The sequence below is a fragment of the Taudactylus pleione genome, unplaced genomic scaffold (assembly GCF_031769625.1).
Source record: "Taudactylus pleione unplaced genomic scaffold, aTauple2 ptg000113l, whole genome shotgun sequence".
Classification (NCBI taxonomy): Eukaryota; Metazoa; Chordata; class Amphibia; order Anura; family Myobatrachidae; genus Taudactylus; species Taudactylus pleione.
The window spans coordinates 15044156-15064538 of record NW_028284515.1 but is presented as its reverse complement, the minus strand read 5'-3'; the positions used below and the strand labels follow the sequence as shown (position 1 = coordinate 15064538).

General features: G+C 47.0%; 1 protein-coding gene across 2 annotated transcripts in view; it reads right to left on the bottom strand.

Moving 5' to 3' along the window:
- TTBK2 (tau tubulin kinase 2) overlaps positions 1–20383 on the bottom strand; it is a 112990-nt gene that overhangs the window by 27317 nt on the left and 65290 nt on the right. For both annotated transcript variants that reach the window (XM_088471338.1, XM_088471339.1), the window contains exons 7-11: positions 10296–10361; positions 9432–9524; positions 8273–8398; positions 5298–5455; positions 6–222 (exon numbers count right to left, since the gene is read on the bottom strand). In XM_088471338.1, the coding sequence (XP_088327464.1) occupies positions 6–222; positions 5298–5455; positions 8273–8398; positions 9432–9524; positions 10296–10361 (660 nt within the window). The remainder of the gene's footprint in view (positions 1–5; positions 223–5297; positions 5456–8272; positions 8399–9431; positions 9525–10295; positions 10362–20383) is intronic.

Here is a 20383-nt window from a genome sequence, read left to right as displayed (position 1 = left end):
GATACCTTGTACAGTCCCATTTTAATTTTATTCCTGTTGGCGTCCATCTCTTCCCAAACATCTTTCTCCTGAGGATGTTGATGACTAGGTGACCCAGGTATCTTCTCAGGAGAAACCATAATTGGGATTCCATTCTCCCCATCGCTGAGTTGTTCGTCGGGAAAGACTTCATCTGTGTTCTCACGCTGCAAGTCTCCAGGGATTGGTGTGGCATTCGCAATGCTGGGCAGAGAAGACAAAAAAAATCAGAAGTTATAAAAAGAAGAACAAGAAGAAAAAGGACCACAACCCGTCCGTCCTTTCCATAAAACAAACCCCAACAAACGCTAAACCCAGTCATTCCTTCTCTGATCCACTCGGATCAAGTAGGCTTTCTCCCATCAAGACAAGGGTTAGATAGTCTCAGATGTGCAATAGACCTTATCCACTGTATTAACAGTCTGAAACTTCCACCGATGGCGCTTGCTATGAACATGGAGAAAGCCTTTGGTAGAATCGCATGGCTCTTTATAACCCAGACCTTGTTGACGTTTTGATTTCAGAGTAAAATCTTACAAACTATTTAAGCTATTACAATCCCTCCGCCGTTTGTCCTTGCTGGTGGTCTACTCTCCCACCATTTCTGTATAACTTATAGGGAAGAGCACTGATGGTCGCCATCACACCTCATTTTCGCCTTACTCGTTGAAACATTAGCCTTTAGAATTCGATCCAACCCTGATGTTTGTAGTGACAATGGGCCGGACTAAGAATTGTACGCTATTTGCCGCAGGGGGCGTCTAAAGGCTCAAGACGCACCCACTGCCGGTATTGCAGATTCAAGTGCTGCGTCCGAAGACTCAGCATAAGTTCACCATTGGGCAGCCATCGGCCATTTGAAAAAGCCACTTACTCAAAATTGCTGCTGGAACTCCTCTGCCGGGGCCAGGAAATCTGCATCGGAAGATGCATTCTCTGGCCTTGACACGCCCAAGTGCCCGCAGCATGGCTTAGGGGGCACTGCAAGCGAACTCGCAGACACTGATCAACACATACGCAGTATAGATCCTGCACATGCACCCACCATCGGAGTTGTATGCAACTCCCAGTAGAAGATCTCTCTTTTTGCCAACTCTAACCAAATCTCGTCTCACTGCGAAAGATGTTTAAAGAATTATTCAACTTAGATAGTCTCTGGGTATACACAACCGTTCAAAAGTTTGGGGTCACCCAAACAATTTCGTGTTTTACATGAAAACTGACTTATCAAACGAGTTGCAAAATGAATAGAACATATAGTCAAGACATTGGCAAGGTTAGAAATAATGATTTTTTTTTTAAATATTAATTTTGTCCTTCAAACTTTGTTTTCGTCAAAGAATGCTCCTTAATTTGGAGGTGTGCTTTGGGTCATTGTCCTGTTGGAGGTGGAAATTGGCTCCAATCAAGCGCTGTCCACAGGGTATGGCATGGCGTTGCAAAATGGAGTGATAGCCTTCCTTATTCAAAATCCCTTTTACCTTGTACAAATCTCCCACTTTACCAGCACCAAAGCAGCCCCAGGCCACCACATTACCTCCACCAAGCTTCACAGATGGCATCAGGCACTCTTCCAGCATCTTTTCACTTGTTCTGCGTCTCACAAATGTTCTTCTGTGTGATCCAAACACCTTAAACTTCGATTCGTCTGGACAGAGGAAGATTGGAAAAAAGTGTTATGGACAATGTCTGTGTTGTTTTGCCCATATTCATTTTTCCTTTTATTGGCCAGTCTCAGATATGGCTTTTTCTTGGCCACTCTGCCTAGAAGGCCAGCATCCAAGAATCGCCTCTTCACTGTAAACGTTGACACTGGCGTTTTGCGGGTACCATTTAATGAAGCTGACAGTTGAGGACTTGTGAGGCGTCTATTTCTCAAACTAGAGACTCTAATGTACTTGTCTTATTGCACATTTGTGCACCGGGGTCTCCGACTTCTCTTTCTGCTCTGGTTAGAGCCAGTTTGTGCTGTTCTCTGAACGGAGTAGTACACACCATTGTTGGAAATGTTCAGTCTCTTGGCAACTTCTTGCATGGAATAGCCTTCATTTCTAAGAACAAGAATAGGTTGTCGAGTTTCACATGAAAGTTCTCTTTTTCTGGCCATTTGGAGAGTATAATCAAACCCACAAATGAGATGTTCCAGACACAACCTGCTTAAAGGAAGGCTAGTTTTATAGCTTCTCTAACAGGCAAACCCATTTTCAGCTGTGCTAACATAATTGCACAAGGGTTTTCTAATCATCCATTAGTCTTCTAAAGCACTTAGCAAACACAATGTACCATTAGAACGCTGGAAATGGACCTCTATACACCTATGTAGATATTCCTTTCAAAACCAGATGTTTGCAGCTAGTATAGTCATTTACCACATTAACAATGTATAGAGTGTATTTCTGATTAATTTAATGTTATCTTCATTGAAAAAAAATGTGGTTTTCTTTAAAAAGATATTTAAGTGACCCCAAACTTTTGAACGGTAGTGTAAAAGTAACAACAATCTGAAGCGCTGTCTTTCCACTTGCCAGACTCTCTAAAAAAGCTTCTTATATTTAACTTTGATTTCCAATGGAAAAAGACTCCTATCTCGGTGTCAATATTACTAAGACTAGCTCTATAGTGCCAATTACCCTTTCCCCCTTTATTCTCTATTAGGTCAAGCAAATTAGGTGAGAGACAGGTGAGTTGCAATTGCATAGAACACGGACAATGGAATCGCAACTCCCCCCGAAGATTTTTGTATGTGGCCCGACTGTGAACAAAAATCCATGAGGTCAGAGGCATATGACCACACGAACCCGGGGTTAATAGGATTGACCCCTAAATTTGATCAAGATCTTCTCCAATCAAAATTTATTATTCCTGAGTTGCAGTGCAAATTTATATTTCCCCAAGATACTTCATTGCTGTTCCTACTCGTGCACTCCAATCCCTTCAATCCTCTTGTTCCACATTTATCTGCAACCATTAAAAACTCTGATTCTTTTGGGACCTACAGGTATTACCAAAATCTTCCTTTAGTGAGGGTTAGGACTTCCCCCTATTCATTAGATATTACATTCCACACCCATAGCAACACGCCCACTTCTAGTCAGGCCCCACCCACCCCGTTACCACCCAGGAATACCCACTGGAATGGTCTCTCTGTCTCTCTCTTTGTCCAATTTTGTTCCACGTCCCTCATTGATTACCATCAGGACGCATGCGCAATGCGACTATAACACAAGCAGTGGCGTAACTATCGTGGGTGCAAGGGGTGCGGCTGCTATGGGGCCCGGGCTGCCTCCAGGGCCCGCCGCTCTCCTTGCACTCAGTCACGCATAGATTGGTCCATCGTGAGTCACCTGTCAGCAAAGTCAGCCCACCCGTTACTCCGGGTACTTGGCCACTTAGAACACTGGCGCTGCCATCGCCAATCCCTCGCTGCTGCCACCAGTCCCCTGCTGTACAGGAGCCACACTAAGAATGGCGGAGCCGTTGCCAATCCCTCGCTGTACAGGAGCCACAAGGATGGCGCTGCCGCTGCCAATTCCCTGCTGCTGCCGCCAGTCCCCTAATGTGCAGAGCTGACAGGTAAGTTTGCTGTTGCGGGCAGGGAGTTGAGAGGGGCTGTGCTAAACTCGGGAAGGGGAGGGGGGGAAGCTGCACTGAGGGGGGCTGTGATGTGTGGGGCTTATGATGAGGAGGGCTGTACTGTGAGGTGCTGTGTCGAGGGCAGCTGTGAGTAAATCTGTGATGGGAGAGGGTTTTTCTGTGCTGTGAGGTTGACTGTGATGAGAGAGGACTGTGAGGAGTGCTGTGAGGTGGACTGTGATGAGGGAGGACTGTGAGGAGGGCTGTGAGGGGAGAGGGTTTTTCTGTGCTGTCAAGTGGACTGTGATGAGGGAGGACTGTGAGGAGGACTGTGATGAGGGAGGACTGAGGAGGGCTGTGAGGGGAGAGGGTTTTTCTGTGCTGACAAGTGGACTATGATGAGGGAAGACTGTGATGAGGGAGGACTGTGAGGAGTGCTGTGAGGTGGACTGTGATGAGGGAGGACTGTGAGGAGTGCTGTGAGGTGGACTGTGATGAGGGAGGACTGAGGAGTGCTCTGAGGTGGACTGTGATGAGGGAGGACTGAGGAGTGCTCTGAGGTGGACTGTGATGAGGGAGGACCGAGGAGGGCTGTGAGGGGAGAGGGTTTTTCTGTGCTGTCAAGTGGACTATGATGAGGGAGGACTGTGAGGAGTGCTGTGAGGTGGACTGTGATGAGGGAGGACTGTGAGGAGGGCTGTGAGGGGAGAGGGTTTTTCTGTGCTGTCAAGTGGACTGTGATGAGGGAGGACTGTGAGGAGTGCTGTGAGGTGGACTGTGATGAGGGAGGACTGTGAGGAGGGCTGTGAGGGAAGAGGCTTTTTCTGTGCGGTGAGGTGGACTGTGAAGAGTGCTGTGAGGGGAGAGAGTTTTTCTGTGCTGTGAGGTGGACTGTGAGGAGTGCTGTGAGGGGAGAAGGTTTTTCTGTGCTGTGAGGTGGACTGTGAGGAGTGCTGTGAAGGGAGAGGGGTTTTCTGTGCTGTGAGGAGGGTGGACTGTGAGGAGGGCTGTGAGAGGAAAGGGCTTTTCTGTGCTGTGGGGGAAGGGGGTGTTGTGCTGTGATGAGGGGTGCCGTGAGGTGACTGTGAAAGGGGCAGTATGTGGTGCTGTGAGGATGGTCAGTGAGTACAGTATAGAGGGAAGTAGAGGAGTATAGAACGGTGTAGAGAAGTATAAAGGGATGTGAAGCAGTATAAGGAGGTGCAGAGCAGTATAGCCCTGCAGTACTATGTTTTTTTTCCATGTGGGGGTTAATGTGTTTTTTCTTGTGGGGGCAAATGTGTTTTTTTTTTAACCTCTCGGTGCCAATGAGGGGGTTCCAGGGGGGGGGGGGGTGGTCAAGACTTTGCTATGGGGCCCACAAAGTTCTAGTTACGCCCCTGGACACATGCACAGACAACCATCTGCCGCTTACAACCGAAATCAACATTGCGCCCACCTCCTTTGTCTTCTATTTAGAGACAAACTCATTGATTTTGGTGTCTGCAGAGAATCAGCATTGGCCAGCTCTGTCACATGACACCCCTGCCTCTCTCCTGCACTCTCCCTGGATATGAAAGTGTGTGTGATGAACAAAAAGACAATGGACTCAAACAGAGGCACAGCAGATAAAGTCTTAGTTAACCTGTAGGAAATGTATTTTTGTTTTAAGGCCCAAAAACAGTTGTGGGATCTTTAAACATCTGCCTACTAGTCCCCTCTTATACCCAATAGCAGCCGGAGTCAGGCGAGTGTGAAGCTGAGGGGTAGTCGATGTGGTTGTAGTCGTTAAGGAGCCATCCATGCCACTCTTCTCCCAGTCAAAGGGATCGCTCTCCACCACCCCATAGGACTTCATGCTGTTGTCAAAGACTGATAAAAGAAGCTGCAGGGAAAACAAAAATACAGCATATTAAATGGCAAAATAGCAAAGATATCGCCAGACTTATTTAAAGCAGTGACAGGCACCCTAGTAACGCATGTGGCCCCCAGCACTTTCCAGATTTGTACATAATAACTTGTAACACTTGTCTAAAATACCAGAAGATATGTAACTGTATGGATCAAATGTATTGTTGTCACTTACAAAGGCAAAAGTGCGACCCGTTTGAAGGTTGAAGGCACAGCCATAACTAGACTGTTTGGTGCCCTGGGCCAGAAGCAGCACGGACGCCCTTGTGTGCCTGGAAAAGGGGCATGACAAATCTGATTTATCTCGTATAATGATGAAAGGGTACGCAAGTCCAATGAGTGATCACCGAAATTTTGAAATGTGTGTGTTAAATAAAAGGGGATTAAATGAAAAGTGCTTGGGGAGGTGGCCAGGGAGGAGATAAGGAGCGGCCAGAAGATGCCGTGGATGAAAAAAGAGGAAGCTACATTATAAACAGAAAATTGACAGGCTTAAACAGCGCCCCCTGCCCTGCGGTGCCCTGTGCTGTGGCACGTGGCACCAGCCTAGTTACGGCCCTGGTTGAAGAACAGTCCAACATGGGCCCATAAGTGGATCTGGTTGCCTGCCAGTGGCTTAAAGATTATGCCCACTTTTCGTAATAGTACAGGTTGAGTCTCCCATATCCGTATATTCCAAAAACCAAAATATTCCGAACACCGTAGTATGTGGGCAGTCGTGACACGTGAACTGACGTCATGACGTGACCAGACATCATCCGAGATATTGAACATGTAACTGGGTCGCAGGTGACTCTGCAGCTCTGCCTGTTCCCCTCCACCTGCTGCTGGACCCCTCCTGTGGCACCTGCCGGACCAGGCATCTGGACTGACCTGAGCCCCTCTCCACTCCCAGTGGCCACCTTCTGCTCCCCTGAAACCATCCAGGAAAATCCCAAATCCAAAATTATTCTGGTCCCAAGCATTTTGGATATGAGAGACTTAACCTGTATAATTTCTTCAATATAACTTACTTTACTGCAACTGTTTGGCAGCTACATAACCTGTCCCCTCTTTGTCTCTGCTGCCTTTTTCAGGTCTATGGTTTTGAAGCCCAATAAGAGTTTGCGTTCTAGCAGATCTGAATTGTGTTTGGCCACCTACACACCATGTGATTGGCGACACAATGGAGAGAGCGATCACAATTCAGTCTGCTGCATGTATTCAACAGGGTGACCCTGTCATCAAGGCTGCTCCTCAAACAAGAGGAGACACAGCAAGGAAGTGATGCTGTAACTGATGATGGGTACGACCAGGCAGTAGTTGGTGGTAAATAATCCTTGTATTAGGGAAATAAGTACTATAGATTATAAAAGTAGACTGTGTATAGCTTTTATGGAGCTTTTATGGAACTCTGCCATTCTGTATCTGATCTTTTCCAAATCTAATTACAAGTAAAGCGTTAGCTAGAATGTTGAGAGGACTAGAAGACTACAGCTGTTGTATTGTTACTGGCAACAGAATACAAATTAGATTCGGATGCAGTGTTAAACGTAATATACATTGTTCTGCATTGGTTTAGCTTAATGGATTTTTGAATACTATCGTGTTAAAGTAAAAACCATAAATAGTCCACCTACATAAATAATAGAGAAGGGGTTAAAAGACCAGTGTTAAAGTTATGCATTTGGGATATTCCAATCTTAAAAGGATTTAATCGCTAAGTTTGCTCACTCAGCATTACGACTTTGTGCTGTATTAAATCACATTTACTAATGTTGTGTCTTCGTGTTATTAATGGATTCAGGTGTCAAATATGCATTATAATAATGCAGGGAATTGTGTGGTTTACAGAAACTGATTAGATGAGGCTGTGAAAGTATTTCGGGATAAGTCGGGGTTAACTGAATACTTCCTAAGAGTGGGCCTGATTCGGAGATGGACGCTAATGCACTTTTCTCACAGATCGAACGATTTGCCATTGTGCATGCGTACACAGCGTACGATCGCTGTGTGCGCAGCGATCGGACGCACAGTGGATCCCATCACACAGTGACTGACAGGTTGTCAGCGTTTTTGAGTGGTAATGGGGAGTGGTCAGAAAAACGCAGGCGTGCCCGTCCGTTTAAACGCCGCTACATGGGCGTGCATAAATTAGCCACTGCTAATGCATACGCAGCTGTGTGTGTCAGAAGAGCTACCAAACCTGCGGCAAATGTTACCGATATTTATGCAGGTATGCGTTGTCGCGCACAGGTAAGAAGGCAGCAGTGGGCGTCTTTATGCTTAGGTGATCTTTGCCAACACTGGCATATTTTCGCTGTTGCGTTGCGTATGTATTCGCAGCTGCTGCGATTGCATTAGTGTCCGTCTCTGAATCAGGCCCAGTGTCAGCTCCCTCCTCTCTCCCCGGCTGGTGTCAGCGAACTGACAGCAGCATTAGACAAACTTGAGTGTGCCTGGAATCTACTGCGCATGTCACCGGAAAAATGTGGCAGGACCCATTTCCTACTGCGCATGCACGTCGGCCATTTTCCAGGCGTTTTGTGTAGCGCTACTCCATGGGACTTCTGAGAGATAAGTATATAGAAAAAGTATGGGTGGAGGATGAGCGTTTAATAGGGAGTACAAGATTTATTTATTTTTGTATGAGAGTTTTTGGACGTTTAATTCCCTTTAGACCATACAGTTAGATGTGTGTGGAAAAAAACAAAACAATTCATACCCCATATGCCATGATTGCCAAGATGGTTCTTGTTACAACAAATAAATTTGATATAATCATTATCACCAATTTTTAAAATCCGCATACCGGATAATCTGGCTTTGTGAAGTAGTCCAAGCCACTGATGTGCTCAAGGAATACATGGAACTCGGGGGGAAGATGTTTTAACATAAGCCGATGTTCATATCGTTCCTTAATGGAACCAACTTGTTCCTGTAAGAAAAAAAATCAGTGGTTAAAGCAAGCAGGCTAAAGGTGCGTACACACTACACGATATGCTCCCTGAGCGATATCGTGTAGTGTGTACCCGGCAGGCTGTGCTCAATGTCGTTCATGACATTGAGCACAGCCGCTGAACGATATCATTAACGATATCGTTCAGCGCCGGGCTCTCTCCCCCATTCCCCAACATGCAGCAACCTGACAAGGTCGTCAGATTGTGCTGCATGTTCAGGCGATGGACAATGTCGGAAACGACCAGCGGGAGTGCGCATCGCTGGTCGTTTCCGACATAAAAGTGCACGATTTGTGCACGATTACTGAGCGACTGCACGATTACGATGTCGTAACCGTGCAGTCGCTCAGTAATATCGCCCAGTGTGTACCCACCATTAGAGATGTTGACAGTAACGTTAGCAGCCAAGGTCAAAAGGGGGGGGGGGTGTCAGCAATTTTACAGTACCATATATACAACACATACAGCCATATGTCTAGGGGTGGAACTATGTTATTGTCAAATACTGTATCTACAGAATAGATATTACATGTTATGCAGCCTCAAGGAACAGCATTGTCCCCAAAAACAATTATACTGGCATTTGACCATCATACAAAAGCCTTTACTCCTCAATGATAAATTACAAACTGGATCATGACACCACACCAAAAGGATTACAAGCCAGTCTGTGCCCACCCAAGAAGGATCAAACACCTGTCTTTGCCATGATACAAGGAAACAATTCCAGTAAAACATGTTTCCATCCGTCCGATAAAGCCTCATAAATAGCCATTACAAAAACACTGAGTGTGACATCAGCTAATATTACCATTTGAATCTTGTCAAATTAAATAGAAATATAAAAAAAAGAGATTGAGGAGAAATGGGAAGTGACAAAGGGCTTGGAGGCAGTCAGCTATACAGTGGACAGAATCAGACTGGTTGTAACCCATTCCCAAGTCATCACTGTCAAAATCAGTATAGTAGACAACTCGGACATTAAATAAGTTGAGAAGTAAAGACGTTTACCTTGTCTTTTATCTTCCTCCATGGAAGTTGCCCAACCACAAATTCAACCAGCATGTAGAAAAGGGACCACAGATCGTCATGTCGGCCCATCTCCTGCACAGGTATAAAGTGTACATGGGAGCTATGACTAATCAATGTCAAGTCTCCTAATGCAGTGCATTTTGCATTGTATTGAATAGTATGGTGCCAGTAACAATACTTTGTAATTACTAAACAAAATCTACTAAAGTTTAGGAGTAGGTGCACTTGAGCGTCTAAAGATGCTAAAATTGGGCGCCTCAGTCCTTGCACCTGCAGACGCACAGCCGTACACCAGGGATTGGTTTGTAGAGACATTTGCGTTAAGTCGCAGACACTTAAGCCGCTACCTGCAAATCAGAATCAGCCCACAGGTGTCACAAAGCACAATGTCTTTGCTGGGTTTAGTACACTACACTCCCAAAAAGTTGGTGTTACAGAAGTTAAGGTCAGTAAGAGTTATAGTAGGTTTTACTGAACTTCGCTACACATTATTTTTGTGATTTAAAATCACCTTTTGAAAAATTCTTAACTGGCTGGCCAAAAAAATAAAAACAGTTGGTGAAATTTCCCTCCTGCGGCTAACTGTAAGCTTTGGATCATTAGCCACAGGAGGGCAGGGGTGGGATGGGGGGCTGCTATTTATTGTCATCAGATCTTTCAAACCAGCAAATCAAAACTCTGCTTAGTTCTGCAGCATTTACTGTAAGTCTTCCTGCATATGACTGAATGCTACAATGGTTTAGAATACATGTTACAAAATCAATATCTCAGCTAGGCCCAATTTTATCTCCCATTATTATGCTAGCTAATAACCATGCCATTGTTGCCTACACTCATACTCACCCTGTTCCTGTGCGCGTTGACTGAAGCATACCGTACGGTTCCACGAAATCCAGCTACAGCACGAGGCTATGCAAGAAAATAAACAGGATTTATCAAAATGTACTGATCAGTTCACGTGAGATTCCAAGAACACAACACAGTACAGTAACAGAGATAAGTGAATGCACAAAAGTTGTGGTAATGGATTCACATACACCCCCAACCAATTCACCAATGTGCCAAATTAGATCAGCATCATATTAGATTACATACGACTATACTCACAAACCTTGATCAAGTATATGTGAAATATGTAATGTATTAAAAAGGTATTAAGGAAGCATGATTGTGGCAAGTACTGCAAGTTTGTAATAGTATATCTCCACCCACTTTAATGAATATGCGTTTACAGAGTGGGATTGCTGGGCCTGATTAGATGGTTGGAATCAATGTGTGCTGTATGCATATCCAGTAGTAAAGATCTGTGTGTGCTAGATATTAAGATCTCAGTTGTCTCACTGTGCAAGTAACATGTAGAAAAACATAGTCTGTATCAACGTATCACCATAGGAAAACCTATATCTAGTTAATGAGACAGTCTCCTTTGTTAAAATTGTGTCAAAAATCTTAACCAGTAAGGTAATATGTCGATATATAGAGAAAATATCAAATCATCAACAAGACAGTCTCATTTTGTCTATGATGTATCAAACAATCCGTGAGACCGGAGATTATAAACAAGATGGTTCACTATGAGCAGGCAATTAGCAGTTGTTCACAGATCTGGTGTAGGTCGCCGAGACTGATCATCAGTGGGTATAACTCCAAATAAGAACAAGACCAACTGAGGCGAAACACAAATCACATGAGAGGTCACATCAGTGCACAGATGGGACCTCACAGCCATCATAATCCACCTGGCAATTGTCTGACTGGAAGCTGGCCAGACTCTATTGAAGATATCTTAAAGAACCAACAGGTCAAGTGCAAGTCCTGGGAACACAGATGCTCAATGCCTTAAGAAGGTCTAGACAATGAAGAGAGCCATCTTCTTCTGGAGACTTATCTCAGTTGAAGGCCAGGCTCACAAAGTCCTGATTTAGATGAAACTTACAGGCCACATTTGGCTGTAATGAAGGCAGAGTCCTAAGAACAGCCTTTTCTCATGGAAGATAAGGAAAGGAGACTAGTGTTCATTCTAGTACCCTGCACCTGTCACAACCCGTGCAGTTCTTCTTTCCCGCCTCAGGTGTCGCTCTTTGCTCTGATGCTTCTATCACACTCTGGTCTGTATATCAGCAGTTTGTTGCATCAGCCAAGTGTGCTAGAAGCACCAGAGCAGAGATACAACCCAGGCAGGAAAGATGAACTGTCCGGGTTGTGACAGGTGCAGGGTGAAAGAATGAACACCAAACAGACAAAGCTCCCAGCTCTATAACTCTCCTGGCTGTGGAGATGGTGAACATGATAACATTTTTCCCAGGTAAGGAATGCCAACTTCAGAGAATCCATTGCTTCTAAGGGAAGGTGCTGCAAAGCGGTCAGCACCTGGTAAAGATACAAAAGAGTTGGAGGACATGTATGGAGGCTGCAGAGGTCTGTACTAAAGAAAACAGAGCCAACAATCTCTAAAAAAAAAAAAAAAAGAGCTGAGTTTTAATCCCTCTCCCATATAATCCTTCAGATACAGCAGCAACTGGTCCATGCAAAAACAAGAGGTAGGAAACAGGTGATATAGACACTGTGATGACGCTTGGCCAAAGCAGGATTGCAGGCTTTTAGCATGGTCTCAACCACATTGTTAGAAAAACCTCTCAGGAAACATGGTTTAACAGAGCAACAGCATTACAGTCTGCCGATGAGAAATGAGGTCCTGCCTTCAGAGAACGGGTCTTGGAGGCAGGTGCCACACTAAAGCTTTCTTCTATGTATGGAAATTCTATGTACCAAGACCTTCTGGGCCAGATCAGTGCTACCTGGATCACCCCAATGTCCTCTCAAGTTCGCTTATTTAACACCTGTGAAACCATAATTCTTGAAGGGAACAGGCAGATCAGATAGAAAGAAGGTCCAAGAAATGCCTAGGATTCAATCATACTAGAGCAGAAGCACTCCACCTTATGTTACAAGATGCCATCATGTCAACACCCACCAGTCAACAACATACTGAAGACCTTCCAGAAGACCATTTTTCTGGGTAGAAGTTTTTATCTGCTGAGGAATGCGGTTTTAAAGTTTTCCACCAAGGAGAGTAAAATCACTGTGATGGATAAAATGCTTTGCTCCAATCAATCCAGGTTACCAAATCCAATTTAGGTCTGTGAGCGTCAACACCCTATGCCAACTATTCCAACCACCCCTATACTGCCTTATTGACCCAAGTTGAAACTAAATTTGGTCTAAAGGAGCCCTGCTACTGTGTAAATCATCAAAGGAGGCTTTAATTTTCCTATTTTGTTAATCCAGAAAGGTAGGAATATTCAGAATCAGAATGGTGGTAGTCTTTGAGAAAAATAAGACGGATAAATGGGTAAATAAAGTTAAAACAGGCCAGCCAAGAAAAAAAAAAAAAAACTTGTCTCATGACAGTTATTAAATGTAAAGTGACGATCTCCTCATCACTTTCTATACACTCCAATATTATTCAGCGCTCCTCAACTGGAATATGGAAGAGAAGGAATATCACTCATACCTTCCTTTTAAACAGCACTGTGCCAGTACTGACCAATTTATCAACTGGTGGATTATGCGTTTCACTTTAGCAGATGAGGACTTTCATAAGTATCATCACAAAGTAATAGGTGAAGATCTACAGAGCCTGCAGTTCTAATAGATCTACCCCTACATTTTATAGACCACGTGAAAGTCTAAAGTAGTAAAAGATAAAAAAAAAACACTACTAACAAATAAAAAAAAACACAAAGCACAGCTACATTCAAACCTGGCTTTCATGTTGTGCTCCTTTTCCACACACCACAAGATGGCGCTATATTTGCTAGCATTATGATAATTTTTTTGGGCAGACAAGACTTTAATTTAAGTACTAAAACAATTTTAGCTGTATTATGTATTTTCCCATCTGACATGAGTAAAGTTTACCACACAAATCACAAACTAAGATAAACCCACAATTAATCGCTAGAGTGTTCTTGAAACCGTTGCCTTATTTCTTTTAGTATGTGAAGTTTTTCATAAATGTCCCTCATTAATATAAATCATGTATCTGTGCCATTTCCCTTGTGGTTGATGTTGTGAAGTTACAGCCGCTGACTATGACCAAAGAAAATAACTGAATGCATCTCTTTTGCATAAAGTTTTTAAACACACAGCTGATGTGTATGCTCATGGTGAAATCTGTATGATTTACCGGCGGACGGGATGCCCGTGGTCAGAAGTCCAACAGCTACAACCAGATGTTGCAAATCCCGACAGGGGCCAGTAAGCAGCCTAACCCTCCTCCTCTCCCCCCCTAACCCTAATCCTCCCCCGGTGGTGCATCACCCTAACCACCCCCCCGATGGTGCCTAACCCTGACCCCCCTTTCCCGATCCTAAACCTAACCCTCCCCGGGCAGTGCGTCACCCTAACCTCCCCCCGATGGTTCCTAACCCCCCTTTCCCGACCCTAAACCTAACCCTCCCCGGGCGGTGCGTCACACTAACCTCCCCCCCGATGATGCCTAACCCTAACCCCTCCCCCATCGCTGCCTAACCCTAACCCACCCCACCCCAACACATCCCTAAACCTAACCCCCTTGTCCCCGGCCTAACGCTAACCGTAACCCGCATACTTACCTTTGGGATGCTGACGTCAGTATCTTGATACCTTTGGGATGCCAGCGGTGGCATTCTGGCAACGTTATACAGACGTCCGGAATCCCGTCCGCCACCATCCTGAATGGATCCCCTCATGGTCTATGTATGCAGTCAAGTATCATTACACCTATAACTTTACTGTTTAAATAGCCACAAATGTTCACTATGTGTAGGTCACAAAAACAGTGTTCACTTGACCCAAACCCACCATAGAGCAAATAGTTTCATGGAGGGGGGATAAAAAGGTGGCTTCCGTTGCCTCCTGCCACATCCCTTTAATCAGGGCCACATATGAATTACACAGGTTCTGTGGCTGATTAAAACCATTTGAAATGGAGACTTGGGGGTATATTTACTAAAGCGAGAGCTTTTAGAAGTGGAGATGTTGCCCACAGCAACCAGTTTCTACTTAACATTTAACTAGCACTTTCTAGAAGATGATAGCTAGAATCTGATTGGTTGCTATGGGCAACATCTCCACTTCTAAAAGCTCTCACTTATACCGCTTGAAGTCAGTCAACCACAGAATCTGTGTATTTCATATGTGACCCTTATAAACAGGATTGCCACCCACATCTTCCAAGCAGGTAAAAGATTCTTACATAGTCTCAGAGCTGAATCTCATGAGAGCAGTGACGTCTGATGTAACTAGCTAGGCACAGTCAGTATCAGTAATTAAGCCCCAGATGAAACTACAGCTACTTGGCACATTCATTTATAATTAAAAAATCATTTGAATTTTTATTTTTTTTATTTTAAAGATTATAGGAACAGACATCAACACAGACTTATATAACATGCTTCTAAATTAGCAGATTACGCTACCATAATATTTAGTATAAGGTTACACTAGATTTGCTAATTTAAAAGGTATGTGTTCCTCCAGTGGTTGCCCAACTACAGATATCCATGCTTAAGTACAGGTAGCTTATTTACTACGCCAGTGAATTTGATTTAAACTTCATGTGCTCAAGCATTGATATCCTTAAAACCTGGACTGCAAGGGTTGCCTTAAGGGCAGAGTTTGGGAACCACTGTGGCACTCTACAGCCATTTCTCTATGGTAGTTATATTTTAGTTATTAAAGACATTTTCTATCTCCAAAAAGTAAAATAAGGAACACCAGGAGCAAACTTTACCCATCATTAAGCAGCAAATATGAATGTATAGCAAATATAGGTAAATTGTGTAGTGATCCAGTTATTGGCAAAGCATGCTGGGAGTTGTAGTGTAATGACAGATTGATGACGTTGCTTAAGCTAGTTCATACAGTAGCGTTCCCACTAGACTGTTTTAGCGGGGCACCGCGCCCTGCCCGATTTCAAAAGGGCAGAATGTGTCTTGCCCCTGCTAAAACAGCCTGCCAGTGTTTCGCGGGTGGGAAAAAATATGAGATATGGTAAGAACTTACCCTTGTTATCTCTATTTCTACGAAGTCCATAGGGTTCCACAGGATACCTTGGGGTATAGGTGTGACGTCAGTCGCAGGGCACCAAAGAGTTAAGCTTTCAGCCTCCCAGGATGCACTAGGTCCCCCTCCTATACCCCGCCCCCGGGCCAAGGCACCTCAGTTAGTTACCAAGCCATAGGCCGGAGGAGGAGAAGGAAGAGAGAGAACAAAGATCTGGACACATACAAGAATCACATTCTCACCAGAGGGAGACGGAAAAACCGGTGACCAGAGCAAAGCCCATCTGCAGCACAGGTGCGACAGGGCGGGAGTCCTGTGGAACCCTATGGACTTCGTAGAAATAGAGATAACAAGGGTAAGTTCTTACCATATCTCATATTTTCTACTTCAGTGTCCATAGGGTATCCACAGGATACCTTGGGGATGTCCCAAAGCAGTATCCTTTAAGGGTGGGGACGCTCCTGTGCAGAAAGGAGAATCCGCCGCCCGAAGGAAGCATCCTGAGAGGCGAAGGTGTCAAACCTGTAATACCTCACGAAGGTATGGACAGAAGACCACGTAGCAGCCTTGCAGATCTGAACTGCCGAGGCACCACGTCGAGCTGCCCACGAAGGACCCACAGACCTAGTGGAATGAGCCTTCAGAGAAGGAGGGACCGGTAGGCCTTCATGAAGATAAGCTTCAGAAATAGCCATACGGATCCAGGCTGCCAAAGTTTGCTTTGAAGCAGGCCAACCCTTTTTACGGAAGCCATAGAGGACAAACAAAGCGTCCGACTTCCTAAACGAAGAAGTGCGGTCAACATAAGTCCTTAAGGCCCGCACAACATCCAAAGAGGCCTCACCCATGGAAAGACCCGGTGAGTTAAAGGCCGGAACAACTATTTCCTCGTTAACATGAAACTGGGAAACAACTTTGGGAAGAAACTCGGGCCGAGTGCGGAGCACTGCCCTGTTCCCATGAAAAACCAAGAAAGGGGGTCTACAAGAAAGAGCCCCTAACTCAGAAACACGTCTGGCCGAAGCAATGGCCAGAAGGAAAACAGTCTTAGCTGTTAACCATTTAATATCCACTGAGCCCAGTGGTTCAAACGGCGGTCCTTGGAGAGCCCTCAGGACCACAGCCAAATCCCAAGGCGCCACAGGTGGAACAAAGGGCGGCTGAATACGGAGAACACCTTGCATAAAGGTGCGCACATCCGGGATTGTAGCAATCCTACGGTGAAACCAGACAGATAGGGCCGAAACCTGTACCGATAGGGCCGAAGCCCATGATCTAGGACCGCTTGCAGGAAGGCGAGAATCCGAGACAGACGAAACTCCCGCGGTGCATAACCTCTCGGTCGACACCACTGGAAGAACGTATGCCACACGCGATGGTATATCCTTGCGGAAGACGGTTTCCGAGCTCGTAACATGGTACGCACCACAGAGCTGGAAAACCCCCGGGACCTCAGCATGGCCGTCTCAACAGCCACGCCGTCAAAGACAGCCGAGTCAGGTCCGGGTGAAGACAAGGACCCTGAGACAGAAGGTCCGGTCGTAGCGGCAACCGCAGAGGACTGTCCACGGACAGACCCTGAAGGTCTGAGCACCAGTGCCGTCTGGGCCACGCGGGAGCTATCAACAGGAGCGTCCCTCCTTCCTGTTTGAATTTCCGGAATACCCGTGGAAGAAGGGAGACCGGAGGGAAGAGGTATGCGAACCTGAACGTCCACTGGACGGACAGAGCATCCACCAGAGACGCCCCTTCGTCTCTTGTGCGAGACCCGTACACCGGCAACTTGTTGTTGTGCCGGGACGCCATGAGGTCGATTTCTGGAAGACCCCACCTGTCCACCAGTAGTTGAAAAACGTCCGGGTGCAGGGACCATTCCCCTGGATGAACGTCCTGGCGACTTAGAAAGTCCGCCTCCCAATTTAGCACTCCCGGGATGAAGACCGCTGATATGGCTGGAAGATTGCGCTCCGCCCAAACCAGGATCCGAGAGACCTCTACGAGAGCCGCCCGACTGCGAGTTCCTCCTTGCCTGTTTATGTAGGCCACGGTGGTAGCGTTGTTCGACTGGACCTGCACCGGGTGACCCTGGAGAAACCGCTGTGCCTGCAGGAGAGCATTGAAGACCGCACGGAGTTCCAAGATATTGATTGGAAGCTCCGCTTCTGTCGGCGTCCACCTGCCCTGGAACAAGTGTGGACCCGAAACTGCTCCCCAGCCCCGAATACTGGCGTCCGTTGTCAACAGGACCCAATTTGGAACCCAGAACGGACGTCCCTTGTTGAGGTGGGTCGTCTTTAACCACCACGCAAGGGACAGGCGAACCTCCGGGGTGAGCACAATCGTCTGGAACTTCAGAGACTGAGGCAGCCCGTTCCACTTGGACAGGTGCTGCAGAGGTCTGGAGTGAAACTGGGCGTATTCCACCATGTCGAACACCGACACCATGGAGCCCAGTAACCTCATCGCCGAGTGTAAGGACACCCGGCGGCTGTGCAGACAACTGCGCACCCTTGACTGTAAAGCAGAGATCTTGTCCTCCGTCACGAAGATCCTTTGCTGTCCCGAGTCCAATAAGGCTCCAAGATGCAGAATCCTCCGAGACGGGATTAGAGTGGACTTCTGCCAGTTGATTAGCCAGCCGTGCCGTTGCAGCAGTGCAATGGTCAGGTCCAAGTGGTGTAACAGGAGCTCTGGAGATCCTGCCACCAATAACAGGTCGTCCAAGTACGGCAACATGCGGACTCCCTGCAGCCGCAGAGAAGCCGCCATGACCGCCATCACCTTGGTGAAAACACGTGGTGCTGTCGCCAGGCCAAAAGGTAACGCCCGAAACTGGAAGTGGTCGCTGCGGATTGCAAACTGAAGGAACTCTTGATGGCGCAAAAGAATAGGGACATGCAGGTAAGCGTCCTGTATGTCCAATGACACCAAGTAGTCCCCAGGTTCCAGCGCCAGAATGATGGACCGTAGGGTCTCCATCCGAAACTTCGGGACCCGCAAAGACTTGTTGAGTGCTTTGAGGTTGAGAATCGGACGATATGACCCATTGGGTTTCTGTACCAAAAATAGATTTGGCCCCTCTGGGAGAATGGAACAGACACTATAACTCCAGCCTGGAGCATAGTGTGCAATACCTTCCACAGCTCCGTAGCCTTGTTCCGGTCTGATGGTAGACCCGTGGTGAAGAATCGAGCCGGGGGTCTGTGCCGGAAGGAGAGGGCGTACCCGTGGGAGACCACCTCCAGAACCCAAGTGTCTGTCGTAGTAAACGACCAACACCGGGAGAACTGCAGCAGGCGGCCTCCCACCCTGGGATCCCCCAAGGGGAGACCCGGACCGTCAGGCCGCAGGCTTGTCATCTGGCTTGGGGGCCGGACGTCTGGTACTCCATGCCTGTTTCCGGGGCTTGACCGATTTCTTAGGGCCAGCCTGTCGAGGAAACGACTGTGGTTTGGGCCTGCCCTGGGCCCTAGATGACCGAAAGGACGATGGTCCAGAACCAGAAGGAGCAGCGGCCGACGGAAGACAAGCAGATTTGGCTGCCGCCAGCGTGGCCACAATCTTATCCAGATCCGGACCGAAGAGAACTTCTCCGGTAAACGGCAACGCTTCCAGACCTTTCTTGGAATCTGCGTCCGCCTTCCAGGATCGCAGCCACAAGGTGCGACGAGCAGCTACCGCTGCTGAAGAAATTCTAGACACCAGAGTACTAATGTCTAGAGCCGCCTCGTTGATGTAGGTGGCCGAATCACGGAGATTGCCAATCAACTCCGCCTGTTCGGCCGGACAGTCGGATTCAAAAGAAGCCTCTAATGAATCCGCCCAGCGCTCCATCGCTCTGGCAACCCAGCAAATGGCCATAGCCGGCCGTGCTGCCCCCCCCCTGCAAGGGAATAAGCGGACTTCAGGCAGATTTCTACCTTGCGGTCCGTAGCATCCTTAAGGGAGGACATGGATGGCATCGGCAATGTGGCACTACGGACAAGACGGGTCACGTGAGAATCCACCTGTGGAGGGGATTCCCACTTAGCAAAATAATTATCCGCGAACAGATAAGCCACCGCCAGGCGTCTCTGCGGCTGGTATCTTTTGCCAGGTTGTTTCCACGCCTCCTCTAAATGGTCCACCAACTGACCCGAAAGAGGAAAGACTGTGGCATCGCCCTTCACATCTCTGAAAAAGGCATACTTAGATTTAGCCGCTGGGGGAACTTCGTCCTCAATCACCAAGGCTGTGCGGACCGCCCGAATAAGTCCAGGAATATATACTTTGGACTTAGCATCAGCGTCCTTAGTATGGAGAGGTTCCTGATCGTAAGGATCCAGAATCTCCCCATCATCAGACGTCCCTTCGTCATCCTCATAAGGAGCGGACAGAGACGCCACCGGCCTTTTATGAGGCCGCATCACAGACTCCCCTTGCAACACATCCGACAAGTGCTGTACAGAACTCGTCAGGGAGTTAACCCACGCTGGCTCCTGAGAACCCGGGAGCGGGGAAATAGGGAGACTGTGGGGTACCACCAATTGTCGTGGGAACCCCTGCATGGGTGACGACACCACAGAATGCTGGGACAAACCCATCGGAGTAAACGCGGGCTGCGGAGCTAACTGGCCCACTAAAGCTGTTAACGCCTGAGCGAAACAAGCCCAGGGCGGCTCCTGTACCGGTGCTGTAACCGTAATAGGCCGCGCCATGGACAAACACTGCCGGCAAAGGCCCTCCGCGCTACCCTCCCCCTCCGCTAACGGTACTTTGCACGTGGTACACTGTAGCCGGAGGGGAACCACGTATGTGACCTCTCTCACCAATTAAGTATTAAATAGGCGAGAGACCACCCTGCAGCACCGCACCGCAAGGGCTTTAGCAGAAAGAACAGGGAC